This window comes from Pygoscelis adeliae, unplaced genomic scaffold (assembly GCF_000699105.1).
Source record: "Pygoscelis adeliae isolate BGI_AS28 unplaced genomic scaffold, ASM69910v1 Scaffold41, whole genome shotgun sequence".
NCBI lineage: Eukaryota > Metazoa > Chordata > Aves > Sphenisciformes > Spheniscidae > Pygoscelis > Pygoscelis adeliae.
This window is the reverse complement of record NW_008824373.1, coordinates 1725511-1739691: the sequence shown is the minus strand read 5'-3', so window position 1 is coordinate 1739691 and position 14181 is coordinate 1725511. Positions and strand designations below refer to the sequence as shown.

Here is a 14181-nt window from a genome sequence, read left to right as displayed (position 1 = left end):
CCTATTGCAGGCATCCAGCTGTTTCACACTATTATTATACTCTTCTTTGGTGAAAAACAGATGCTTGTTATATTTCTGTGGCCCTCTGTATTAAAATATTGTGCTGCCAACTGCTGAGGTATTTGTAGTGTATGCTTGAACTCATAAAAATGCCACAAAATCATTAACAGCATCAACTGAAGAAAAAGAAGTTGTGATTTCTTTTGGCATGCACCAACATAACAGAATGGATAGTTTAGATGTTTACAGGAATATGTAACTCGTGACAGAGACAGAAAAAAGATCAGAATAGTCCATGCAAATCTAAACCTTAATTTGTTTTGTTCTGCTTTAGCTTGTGGCCGTGGGTTCTACAAATCCTCCTCACAAGATCTGCAGTGCTCCCGCTGCCCTACTCACAGCTTCTCTGACAAGGAAGGATCTTCAAGATGCGATTGTGAAGATAGCTATTATAGAGCACCTTCTGATCCACCATATGTCGCATGCACAAGTGAGTCAGTCATGAATTTAATAGTAAAGGATGTTGCTTAACCAACCAGGTGCAGCCAGTTGTAGCTAGTAGTTTTGGTTGGCTTTTCCTATATTTGAAAAGGACATTTACAACAGTAAATGAAATTGAAAGGCAGAGGGGAAAAAAAGTTGACAGTGAATATAGAATCAACATACATATATTTTTTTCATTTTTCTTGATATAACATTGGAAAAAGTTGCATGTTGGGTGTGTAACTCATTGTAATAAATAGAATACAGGCATAGTTTTCCCATGGCTGTAAAACTGTTGTAGACAATGTGCTTTATGCGATATAATACCAAAATGAGTAACACGAAAAATGAAAAGTAACCTGTGCAGATCTGAGCTTTGATTGAACTGTAACTGCACCTGGCTTAACCTTCAAACTGCAAATAGACTAACCTACACAGATTGGTGGTTCAAACAGTGGAAGTCTCCTAAATCCAAAGCAGCACCAAATATGTCTGTAAATCATATCAGAGCTGATAACAAAGGACTAGATGCAGTTGGTGCAGTATGTTTAGAAGAGAAGAACAAATCCCATACTTGGGAAAACTATAAAAGACAACCTTTAAGGTACATTAACCAATCATTTTAATTGCACGGAAGAGAAACGGCTAAAGTCAGTTGCAGTAAATATACAGACAATTGTTATTCTTATGCCTTAATGGAAAATAAATAAAGCTCTTGCCAAGTGAGTTCAAGGAAGCTTTTATGCAGCTTGTAGTAAAAATAATGAAATGTTTATGTGAAGAAAAAAGCTTCAGCTATTTTCTGTCTCAGTAATTAAAATGCTAGCTACATGTCCCACCATGGTTCTGTGCAATTACCCTGGACTTTTTTTGTGTATTACATAGGACCTCCATCTGCACCACAGAACCTCATTTTCAATATCAACCAGACTACCGTGAGTTTGGAGTGGAGTCCTCCTGCTGACAATGGGGGAAGAAATGATGTGACTTACCGCATTTTGTGCAAGAGGTGCAGCTGGGAGCAGGGCGAATGTGTTCCCTGTGGAAGTAACATTGGATATATGCCCCAGCAAACTGGATTAGTAGATAACTATGTCACTGTCATGGACCTGCTAGCTCATGCTAACTACACGTTTGAAGTTGAAGCTGTGAATGGGGTTTCTGACTTAAGTCGTTCCCAGAGGCTTTTTGCAGCTGTCAGTATCACCACCGGTCAAGCAGGTAAGTTTTCATCGCTTATGAATCTCAACACTGTGAGACTGAGAGAAATTGGGAACATGCAAACTACAGATGCAGTAAATCAGGAGCATGTTTGGTGTGTTCTGGCTCATTAATCTTTTCACCTTGCCAACTAGTTAATTTGAGCTTGTACTATTTCATGATAACCTGTCCTGTTTCTTGGCCTCAGGATTGCTTTCAGAAAGCATTCATGAAAGACTTAAAGAAGACATACCGCTTTATTATTAAATAGATTTTCTTAACTCTGCAACTTTTTTTTTTCTTCTTACATCATTGTAGGTCGTTCCCTAGTATTTGAAGGAAAAAAAAAGTCCTGTGCAGGCTTCTTTTCTGCGTTTTTTAAACCTGTATGGGAGTCCTAGGTCACTGGAAGATAATTTGGATATCTGACGGTGTTTTCAGTGTTCGTGTTTTCCCTCAGGATAATGTTTCTAATTTATCTTATATTTCCAGATAGTTGATTATGAGATTCAGTGAGAATGTGATTATTATTCTTTGTTTCTTCTGCTTATCATAGTCTGACAGGTGAAATGTCAGGGAAAATAAAATCAAACTAGCGTATCACCCCAGGGGAAAAAAGGGCTTTAGTTGTCTGCATGCTGAGTGAAAAAAACAAATTCTCTGATTTAAGTTTCTGAAATGACGAGTTGCTTGTTGATAAAAATTATAGGTCTCTGAATGTACAATAGTGCACTGTGGGCTTTCAGAGAGGATAGTAAAACCTTTTATACATTGAACAAAAGTTCTTAAACTGAACATTAATTGCAAGATCTGGCTTCAGAAGAAATGCCTTAAAAGCAAATATGAAGTGAATAACTGATGCTTGCTGTAAGAGCAGCTAACCAATGTTTTAAAGGATACTTCATACTTACATCTTGGAGGAATTTTTAATGACTGTGATCAAGCTATTCTTTTTTAGTGCAGTAGAAACGATCCCCTACAGTAACGCTTTGAACTGAGGACAAACTCACCGTACAGGGGCAATGAACAAATAGGAAAAACTATAGTTATTTTGCACTTTAAAGATGGTAATCTCAATTAAAAAAAAAAAAAAAAGGACAAGAAATTTTCTTCAAAACCTTCCCTTCCTCCCGCCAAACCTAGGACGGTTTATATAGTTGTTAAAGTTAGGCTGGAATATTTATGGGATATTTAATTTCCCCATAGTGCTTTCCTGGATACCAAATGCACGTTTTATATTATTTTGGAACCATCCCTGTGACTGAAAGGATTGGTCTCTGTGCTCCTTCAGTTCTTGGAGTTTATGATGAGATTTTGAGCACAGACAACTTACCCTGAAACTATTTTTGCATCACAGATTTTATTACTTTGGCACCTTGATTTTTCATCTTTAAAATAATTCTCTATAATTCTTCAAATGTGCACAGGTGGACAGTGTTCTGCTCTCTATAGATGAAGAAGAGGATTTGGACTTTTTCCTGTTCAGCTAAATCAAATTGGCTTTACTTTATGTGCTGTGATGCTTCAGTGGCACAAAGGGTAAAGAAAGAGACAGTGCAATTTGGTGGCTAGTATCACATCTCAGGAAGATGAAAAAGCCTTAATCAGAAGTTTGTTGTGTTACCCCCAAGATAATTCATTATAGTTAATTCTCTTGTGTTCTCATAGTCATAGATGTATAGGGTTTTTCAGGCCAGAAGACATAATATGGTTATCTTGTTTTATCTTGTAAGTAACACAAGCTATATGATTTTATGAAATGATCCTCACATCAAGCCCAGAGATGTTAGTGAAACTATAGCTTGCATACATATTAGAGACATCTAGACTTTACCTAGTGATTTCAAGGAATGGAAAAACCTTCACCCTCCTAGACAAGGTTGGACGGGGCTCTGAGCAACCTGATCTAGTTAAAGATGTCCCTGCCCATGGCAGGGGGGTTGGACTAGGTGACCTTTAAAGGTCCCTTCCAACCCAAACCATTCTATGATTCGATGATTCTATAAGTTTTGTAAGACCATGCAGCAGGAAGCAGGAGACCTTACTCTGTTCCTTCCCTACTCTCCAGTTTGCTGTGGGATTATGCGCAAGTGAGCGTTTCCCAGTGCTACAGGATCTGACACTGTCACTGTTGAGAGAGAGGGTACTCTTACAACTGAAGCTTTGTCTGTTTAGCACTTCTGAATATCAGGATTTAAAGGGTTCCAGTTGGGCATCTGAAAGGAATATACATAGGAAACAGATTTTGGAATAATAAAATGGCTTTAAGTTCTCTTTGTTGCAGTTTTCTCTGTCTGTAAAATTAAGGTAACCCTTACCTTTCCTTACCAAGCTCTTCAAGATTTTCTGATTACAAGGGCCATATAAATGCAGCATCTTTTTTCACCCAAATTACAAAATTTGTGTTAAAGAAAATAGTCTTTCAGAACAAATGGATTCACCAAAAGGAAAGACCTCTTTTACATTATTTTTGCAACAGCATATTTTGGATCCTGATACTGATCTCTTTGGTTTCTCAAGGAAGAAAATATTTTAGGTGGAACAGATTGATGACTATAATTGAGCAGAAAGAGACTGGTTGCTCAAAGGAGACTGTTATGCTTCTGTGCTCCTATTTTATTTTACCATGAAGAGAAAGAAAATGTTGGATTTATTTATAGCCAAGTAAACTAGGATTCATGCAGCTTTCATTTGTTACTGTGTGACTGTTCTATACTTTTGGCAAAAATGACTTTTTCTATGCCCATATTGCTTTTTATGTGGGTAAATGTGTCTAACTAAACCTTCTTCACATGTTATTATGCTAACACAATAGGTGGCTATATATAATTACTGGGTTCACCAGTTGCACAGAGGCTTGCAGTGAGATTTTCCCTTTGTAGTTTTGGTTTAATTGAATTGATCCTTTGTGGGCATATTCACAAAATTCAAATCATTGTGTAATGATAACAGGAAATTATTGATAAAAGAATGGGGTTATGGAATATATTCAGTGTTTCTTCACCCACATATAGCAAGCTTCTGATGAGACAAAGGAGCATGTCACAGAAAAGAACCAAGTGGTTGATAAAAAACTATTTATATTTGTGGAAATAACACAATAAAATGACTGCAAGTGGGTAGGTAGAATTTCACATTGCTCACATATATAGATGTGACACATCACTATTCATTCCTTGTATTAAAAAGACTTTGTGACTAGGCTATCAGCTGTCATATGGCTTATTTTTTATACTGCAGCCAAGAACCATGAGGCTTTTTGTTTTTCTTTGTTTTGGTTTTTGACAAAAGCATGAAAGAACTGAGCCAGAATCAGAGGTAAAAGATTAAGTGCACTAAGTCCCCCAGGAGTAAACCATCTTGTTTCGTATCTTGCCTATCCAGCATCATATAAAGAATACAGGATGTCATCCCGGTATTGCAAGCTGATCTGTGTGAACCCCTGCATCCTTGTAGAATTCATATTTAAATGTGACTAAGGCTCAGTTACAATAGGTGAATGTACTGAAGAGCTGCAGCTGGCAAACAGCTGACAAACACTACCTTTGCAAGCTTATTGAATGGTTGTTTACCAAAGATAAAATTTACCACTTCCCTAATAAGATATTCACCTTTCGGTGGTACTGGTAGTTCCTTTTGATCCATCAAATTCCTTTCCAAATTTTACATTTTTTCCATACAACACTCAAAAGGCTATTGGAATTGGGTAGGTTTCACAGCAGATGAATATTTGTCAGATTTTGGCATTTATGCACTTTCAAACCTTTAAAAAAATGTGTTTCAATAACAATTGTATAATTTTTCTGCTGACACTTTTGCAAAGATAGTGTGTTTTTAAAACTATCTTTCTACATCCTTTCCTCTGGAATTTATCTGAATGGACAATGGACTGGTCTTTGATAAAGGGTGATATTCACCCAACCTAGTCTAACTTTGAGAAAACTTAAGATAGGCTGGATGAATCCCAACATTTATCAGGGTTTGAGAAAATCTAAGTATCTGTCCTGAGCCAGTTCGAGTTGTCTTTATAGTCATTGGAAAGAAAAAATCATATCCAAGGGGACACTCATGATGTCTTATTACCGTAACCAAACATGACAAACAAAAGTTAAAATGTAATGACAATACCTGTTCCTAAATGTACGCTCTGTTCTTATGCAGGGAGCACTTGCTAATGCTCGCTGCTTCTTCACAGCAAGAGAAAGGTGCCCCACAGCACTCTTAGGTCATGCTGTGCCTTCAGATGCACTTAATGCTGACAACTTGAAGTGGTTAAAAAACCCTGATTCAGTTCCATAATCAAGGCTTACTCTTGAAAAACCTTTTTTAGTAACAATTGATTTTGTATATGTTGATTTGCTTTTCATTTTTTTTATGTCTTAGAGTTCAATTTTCAGACCTTTTCCTACAAAAAACAGATCCCAAAATTCACAGTTTAAAAAAAAAAAAGGAACTGAATTTTTCAAAGTTGCATTATCCCGGCAACTTGAACAGAAAAAACATTACATGCTATAAAATCATGACTATTACCATCAGTACTGTTGATTTACACGGCAAGAAGAAATGATAGAATGCATAAAGGAAACAAGCCATCCCTTATGTAAAGCTGTGTGATGGGTTCTGCCTTTCTTAGATACTTCTGAAGTCTTTCTAAACAGGGGAGACACTTTGCATTCTCCCCTACTCTACATTCTCCTTTCGTCGTTGCTGCTCATCATTTTTCTCTTCTTTGCTTCTCTTCACATTTTCCCCAGCTCTCAATTATCTCTACTCATTTTTTAAAGTCTCCTCCTTCATAGTCTCTGCACTGTTGACCATCTATTTGTTTCCTGTTCCCTGTCAGTCTCACTTAAGCCTGACTTTTCTTCAGCAATGAGCTGTCCCCCAGCAGAGGCAGCAATCAAGAAGATTTATGCCTATGGCTTTCCCAATAGCCTTGACCTCTCTGTTCCAGTCCTATTCTCACTTCTCTCCTTTCCTCAGACCATTTCGGTGTCTTCCCATTCTGCCACCAAGTTGTTTTGATCTACCTTCCTCTATGCCTTCTATCCAATGTTCACTTCTGGCGATACATGACAGCTTATTACAAATAGCTTCAGTGTTCAATTTAACATTGCTTCTATGTTTTCCCATTTCAATGGACTTCCTTTAGCTTCAGTTTTCATTTGATATTTCCTGCTAGTGACTTTACTTTTTGAGCTATGCTTCATCTTCTAGGCTTCAACTGTAGATCAGCTTTCCCACATTGATATGGCTACATCATCTGTACATAAATTTAAAAACAATGCTTCAGGTAAAAAGAATTCCCATGATAAAAATAATATTTTTCTTTTCTTTTTACCAAACATGTTCCACCTGTTGAGCTGGGAGAATTATTTTATATAAAAAGTCACTTTTCAAAACTGATATTCCCTAACTGCTTTCATTAAGCTGTGGTTTTTAGAAATGTATATGTTATGATGATTGTGCTTTGGGTTACCATTTTGCTTAGTTTATTTAATGGGCGCTACAAAGATGTTAGTTCTTATCTTAATAATATTTAAGATATATTTTAATCTGTTTAAACTTTTTTCTAGGCCAGTAGGCAGACAATCTAGTTCTGTAAGTGTTCTGTACTCCATGGCCACCAACTGAAAAGGCTAAAACTAGAGAAGAAATTAATTACATGTGGTAGTTATTATTCTTCTAGTTTTTTACATGTCTTTTCAGTACATTTAAAAAATGGATTGGGTTATTTCTGTGGAGCTAAGACTGCCTATTGATCTGCAATCACATTACCCTGGACTAATATCACAGATATTTTGACAGGAGGTGGTAACTGATTTTATGCCTGAATTAAACTGATGGATAAAAACTGGATAAGAATTCCAGTCTCTGTATAGCAAATACCATCAGATCAGGGAAAGCAATTTGTTCATTCACTGATTGTATCAGGTCATATTTAATGTAGTGAAATCCACAAGGTTATAGAGATACTGTAGAATTGCTAAGTTGCAGCATTATTGTAAGATTGCTAAATGGTAATTGTTTTTTAGGATTTTCACAAAGAAGGAATCATCTATATAGGATATAATATGGTATGCATATATGATATTTGACAGTTTTGATAATATTTTATATACATATACAGAATATATAGATATATAAAAATTTGAAATGACAAGCAATGTGTTTTATAAGAAAACTTACCACAGAATAGACAATTGATAGTAATTAATTTTTTTCTAATATTTAGTTCTAATTTGTTCTAATATTTTTCACTGAAAGATAAGAGAGAAAGCAAGAAAGCAGATGTTAGCTGTGTTGCTTAGGGTCTGATCCTGCACCGCTGAAGTCAATGGAAGTTTTGTCATTGACTTCAATAGGAGCAGGATTTGAACCTTATGCTCTATCAGAACACACAGGAACCAAAGCAATGGGCACTCTGTCATCCTGAAAGGCAACTTTAACTTCATATCACATTTTGATTCCGACTGTAGCAGGTTTTTGCACATCAGTTTGTGGCTGAATGTAATTTGATTTTTTTCTTTTTTTAGTATATTAAAAGTCTTTTTTTTTCCCAAATGGGTATTAGAACTCTTGCCTGTCCAGCTTCACCATAAAAGCTTTTTAGAAATAGATGTAATCATTTTTTGCTAAAAAACTAAGCAAGTTTTTCTAGTAGAGACTGTGTGAATTTTACAATATTTAGAAATAAAAATAGTGGGAAGCTACACTCTAGTGTAGCTACACAAAGATGAAGTAAAGCTTCAGCTTCGCAGAACCAAAGCTCTGAATTAGAAATAGTCTGATTAAGCTTCTCTGTATTTTAAATATTTGGTAGCAACCTGCTAGCAGGAGCATGACAGCCACAGGGTTGTTAACTTTCCTGTGCACTAAGCTATTGAAATAGCAGGTTATGTCACCACAGTCAAATGTGCACTACTAAAGCATAATTCCATCATCTACTCAACAAATAACTATGTACTTGAGGAAGAAAATGAATGATATAAAGTACAATTTAGCAAAAGAAAGGAGGGATTGGTTTGCTAATGTGACACAAAGGACTAGGAGCCACTTTTTCTTCTAATGTTACAAACATGGGTCAGACATCTCCTTGATGTTTATGAGTTACACCAATTGTCTTCTTAAAAGTAGTGATGAAATCCTGACCTTGAAAAGAAAGTATGTGTGTTAACTTCACATTTTCTATGACCAATCCCAAAAAGGTTTGTAAAATAAAAGAGCTCTACTTGTGACACCTGCTGGGTGGGTTTTTAGCCCCTCATAAATATGCCTGAGTATAAACTAAATAGTAGAAACTAAACAGTACTCCTTGAGCTTTGTTATACTCTTTGGGGACTCTTATACATAGTTCTGTGAAAACTTGGCCAACCTCAAAGACTTTCAAGATACGTACAGTACAAAGACAAGAAACCACGTGATACATTTATACATGGTGATACACAGTCTAGTGTAGCTGATTAACTCGTGCAAAGAAAGAACAATTCCATAGACCTTTGATTTTGGCAGCGGAACTGTATCTCCAGATCTTCCTTTTTCTACTTCCTGTGAACTGTAATATGGTAACTGCATGCAGGCTCTAGATAAGTGCTGAACACCATCAGTAGGATCTCATGAACTCAATGTTATTTGTTTGGTATGTTGGCCACATGTGTCATTCTCTTACCAAGATACTGTCCTGATGATGATTCTGAAATGTAGGCAAATATTTGTCTGGAAAGTTTAGAAGTTCCATAGGAAATCATTTTAGGTGAACGCTGTCATGACTGTATTGAGACCTAAGAGTAAAAGAGAAACACAGTGGGAAAACTGGCAAAAAGAAAGGCCTGTTCTGATTCTATCATAAAATTTCTCAATGATATCTTTCGCTTGTTTGGTTGGTTGAGCTTCCTGCTTCTTATTTGTAGCTAATTGCAACACATGGCTGGCCTCATAAAAGCACAAGGAAGATTTGGTTTTCAGTATTTACAAAACAGATTTGAACTCCTTCAGTGAACAAAACTTTGAAGTATTGATATCGGTAAGACAGAATAATACATAGTGTTTGAATGAATCTAGCCAAAATCCACTGTGCTCATGAGTTCTAAGATCTTACTTCAGTACAGTGTAATTTATTATTAAGGTGTTTCATTTCTTTGTTATTTTGCCTAGAAAGAACAAAATTCAAAGAAAAAAGAGTATGATCATATTTGTAGCAAGATAAGACATTAGAAGTTTTGTCCCTGAATTTCCTAATATTTGATGGTTTGTTTCAGACCTTTTGAAGAATTCAAGTACCATTGTCATTAGAACAGACAAAACCCTCTAAATGCACAGATGCTTTTTCGATGAGAAATGAGCATCACTACTGAAAGGCACTATTGCAAGTGCATGTCACCAGATGTGAAATCCTAATTGAGGCTGTATGTAGTAAATTAAAAAATTCTTTAACTCTAACATCTCTATAGAGTGAAGCATTTGATGACAGCATGGTATGGAGCCAGCCTACTATAATGACTCCTGTGGAAATCTTTGAAAGAGAGAAGGTAGCTTATGCAGGGAGAGCTAAAGATGTTTCTCCATTAAGCTTAAATGATAGAGTAACTTAAATGTACAACTTCTAGATGGGAGAGATTGCTCACACTAGTGCCTATTTAATAGCTGGAAGACCTTCGTGGTGAGGCTGTCACAGCTAGTGTAGTTACTATGCCAAAAATGCACTGCAGAAAGGGGTGAAGAATGTCTTGAATCAAGAGCTTTCTTAAAGGAAGGTTGAAGTCCACCACTTAGGGATGAAATTCAGTCTCATAATTAACTGTCTAGAAAGAGGTGCCATGTAGATTTGTCCAGCATTTTAAGACAGTGTATTTCCAGTTTGCTTTATATATGTATTCTCATTAGAAATAGAGTCAGAGATTCTGCTGCTGCTCTTTTGGAACAGATCATATTTTATTCAGTTACTTATTTTTCATTTATTGCATGTGCCAGCAAGCCTGCTTTTTTAGAAGGAAAAACAGAGTTTTGGCTAAACAGGCCCTCAGGCGAAAAATACAAATCTTCCCCTTCTGGCCCATGGCCGCCTGGCAGTTTAGGGAGTTTTAATGGCCCAAGAATGAGTGGTTCACTTCTGGCAGGTAAGGTGGAGATAGCCGAGATGGGTTGGAAAATCAGGGCAAAATAAAGGTCTGTGAAGAGCCGGGCTTGATTTTTCTGATGCTACTGGGGTAATAAGAAGAGGAGGCATCTTCCCTAATAGCAGTAGCCATTGCTGACTTACCCACTATGACAGCTCCATGGGTGGCAGCAGTTTTTTCAGGTGCTGGAATAGTCCGGGTAATTAATAAGTCTGGACATTTTTTGCCATCTCTGACACATTGCTGCCTTATGTAGTTTCTTCTGCTTTGCATGTGATAGAACCAGCCCTGACGCCATAGGACATATTCCTAATTCAACAGTTATATCTACTACTCTTTAATGTATGAATTGTTTTGCACAGTTTGGCATTTCTGTAGTCTTTCCCCATTATAGTCAAAATATATCGGTGGATCTATTTCTAGAGGAAATTCCTAGGGCAATTTACTGAGGAAGCCATGGTTGAAGGCTGCAAATTGACAACAATAAAAGTGCTATCCCGAGTTCAATAGTTAATGTTAAGATAGGAGATGCTGATTATCTTTTTCTTTGCTTCGTTAGTGATGAATGGAAGCAAATTTGATGCAGACAGCAATCTGGTGGAATGATGCAGAGCTATCTATGAAAACATCTGTACTAATCCACCAATGCAGTAAATTATAGCTACAAGCAAAAGACATTGATCCAAGAGGATCATTAACAGCTTTAACCAACTGATCCAAGTAATAGGGTAAATGAGAGAACATTATCAAGATCTGATTTTTACAGCTGTCAACTACAATTGCTAAAACATCGTTACCACTTTCTCTCAATTTCAACCAGTTTATGACTTAAGTTTAGTATATTCTATTGTGGGCAGCCAATAAGGATCAATTAAGTGGTAAGATACACAGGAAAAAATTGCCTGGCTATCATGCACTCCATTTACAGGAGGTCAGTCACAAAGGGAGAGATAATTGCTGCAAACCAGCAAAATTAATTGAGGATGAGCCAGAAAGGATGATGTATGTTCTGTGACAAAGTATGTGACAGAGATGTACGCATAAACCTGTAGCTACTTGCCTTGTTGAGGACACAAGGACGAGAGAAGGAGACCTGTGGAAAACAATTAGCATGGCTTCAGAGTGAGCAATTCTTAATTATCCATAACATGTCGACATCAGATAATTAGTGTCCCAATTTTTAACAATATTTGGTCATTAACTACAGTAGAATAGGGAAGACTAAGAACTGAGCTATTTGTCTGAGCTAAGTGTTACATAATGGTGTCTGCATGCTAACGTAAGTCAACTAAATCCTGCTCATGATAATGACACAGAAATCTTCTTATTGTAGGACCAATATAAATGTCCTAAATTCGAGCTTATAACAAGCTGCATTTTGTTTCCTTGAGGTAGGTTGTTTGTGATAGCAATCCACAAAATAAAGCAGGCTTTAATGACAGCTGCAGTTTAAACTTGCTGCTTTTTCATTTGTACATTTAAATTTTCAGGATAATCTACACAGCAAGCAACATAAGTCATATGACTCAGGGCATTTTAGTATTTATGCTAATTAACAAAATGTTATTTTTAGCTCAGTTTTCTAAACATACAAGGCTATGTGAGCGTGCTAAATGTGTATCTCTGGACAATTTTCTTTCAGCTCCCTTGTCCTCTATCAAGAGTTTTTGACCAGTTTTAACTATGTTTGATGGAGAGGTAGAAATCTTAAACTCCTACATGAAGTCAACAGGTCAATGAAGACTTGTACCTTACTGAATGAGCTAAATCATATATCAGACATAAGAGGATCCACACACGCAAAAATGCAGAAAACTGGGAGAAAAATTGTTCATAGAAATGCTGGTATTTTTCTAATGTTAATGAAAGAAATCTTAGAAGTGCAGAATAGGATGTTTCGTATCTTACTTCTGTCTGTTTTCTGCCATATACAGGCACAGAGGAAAGAAAAGAGAGGGAGAGATGTGCACACACATGCATGCGCGCACACACATGCATACATGTAGCTTAATCTCTTTTTAATCTCACTTTCTTCTAGCCTGTTAGTGTAATTTTCAGAATTTTTAAGCCAGACCTCACTTCCTCTGATGTGAGCTTAAGACTCTAGGGACAAGGTCCTGTCACTGTGATTCTTAGCTTTTCTTTTTAAAGATGGCCCTCCTAAACTTTTACCTACATTTCAACAGCTTGTTGTACACAATAATCCATTGAATCCAGGCTTACGTCTCACATGTCTGCGTTTGCAGCAGCAGATCCTTCAGTTTCTGTATCTTCCATCTCATACTTGCTGATGGATCTATTTACCATCTCTCCTTTTGACCTTTTCTGTCTGTCTGTCATCTAAGGATTTCTCTTTTTTGAGTACCCCATTTCCTAATGCATCACGGAGTGCTCATTTTTTTTCCGTAGTGGCTGAGTCAGCAGGCCAGATTCAGAGCTAGTAAACCCTGATACTTATGTGGAGAAATGCCATTTACTTTGCTAAAGATTCTATTTAAGTTCATAGAGCCTCTAATCATAGCTGTGAAATGAGGAATTGGATGTTAATATTTCAGAGCCAATACTCTAATGATCTGTCTCTGTGGACCTCCTGTGGAATTGTTCCAAATATTCCCTTGTGTAGCTGAGATCAAAATTTCACCCTTAGTTCTAATTTTTTGTATTGCAGCTTAGCTGGTAATGAAGAGGGAAAACTGTCATTGCTCTTTATATTGTGTCGAGTTAATCACATGAAGCATTTTAGGGCTAAATGTTCTGTTCTTTGATGTTGGCATTAAACATTAGCATTTAAATCTTTGGTGGATATTTACATTGTTGTAGTCGGTGGAGTTTGATAGGTTTCTTTAGGGAATGATTTGGAACAGGAGCCAAACTTAGGAATTTTGTGCATTGTCTCATCCTTAATTACAGAGGAAGCTTTAGATTACCTTCCCTATTTAGCCACCTAAATTAACTGCCAAAAGTTGATATGAATGCCCTCTTCCTCCTACCCCCACATAAGCAAATATTAATTTTTGCCACAATGTTAGCATTAAATATTTACATGCTTCTATTTATTTTCAACAAAATACTAAACAAGCAAGCAAATTTAAAAATAATTTTTTGTCTTCAGGATTTTAAAACTCCTTAAAAATAATTTGCTAGTCTTATTAATAATTCATGTCATTAAGACTCTTTGAAGCCTTTTACCATTGACTGAATTAACTAAGGTGCTTAGTGAGGATATGCATATACAGGTGTGTCTCAAAAATAGGGATCTTTCACTTGATTGCATTTTATAGCATTAATGTTAAAAATGTTTTAAAAATGTAAAATACTTACTCTATGCTTTCTTTTTATTTTAATGCTAGTTAAGAGTCCCCATTAGGAGGGCTGCAGGTGC

General features: G+C 36.4%; 1 protein-coding gene across 4 annotated transcripts in view; it reads left to right on the top strand.

Moving 5' to 3' along the window:
- Positions 1-14181, top strand: part of EPHA7 (EPH receptor A7) — a 166785-nt gene that overhangs the window by 57686 nt on the left and 94918 nt on the right. For all 4 annotated transcript variants that reach the window (XM_009320131.1, XM_009320128.1, XM_009320130.1 and 1 more), the window contains exons 4-5: positions 335-490; positions 1369-1704. In XM_009320131.1, coding sequence (XP_009318406.1) covers positions 335-490; positions 1369-1704 — 492 coding nt within the window. The remainder of the gene's footprint in view (positions 1-334; positions 491-1368; positions 1705-14181) is intronic.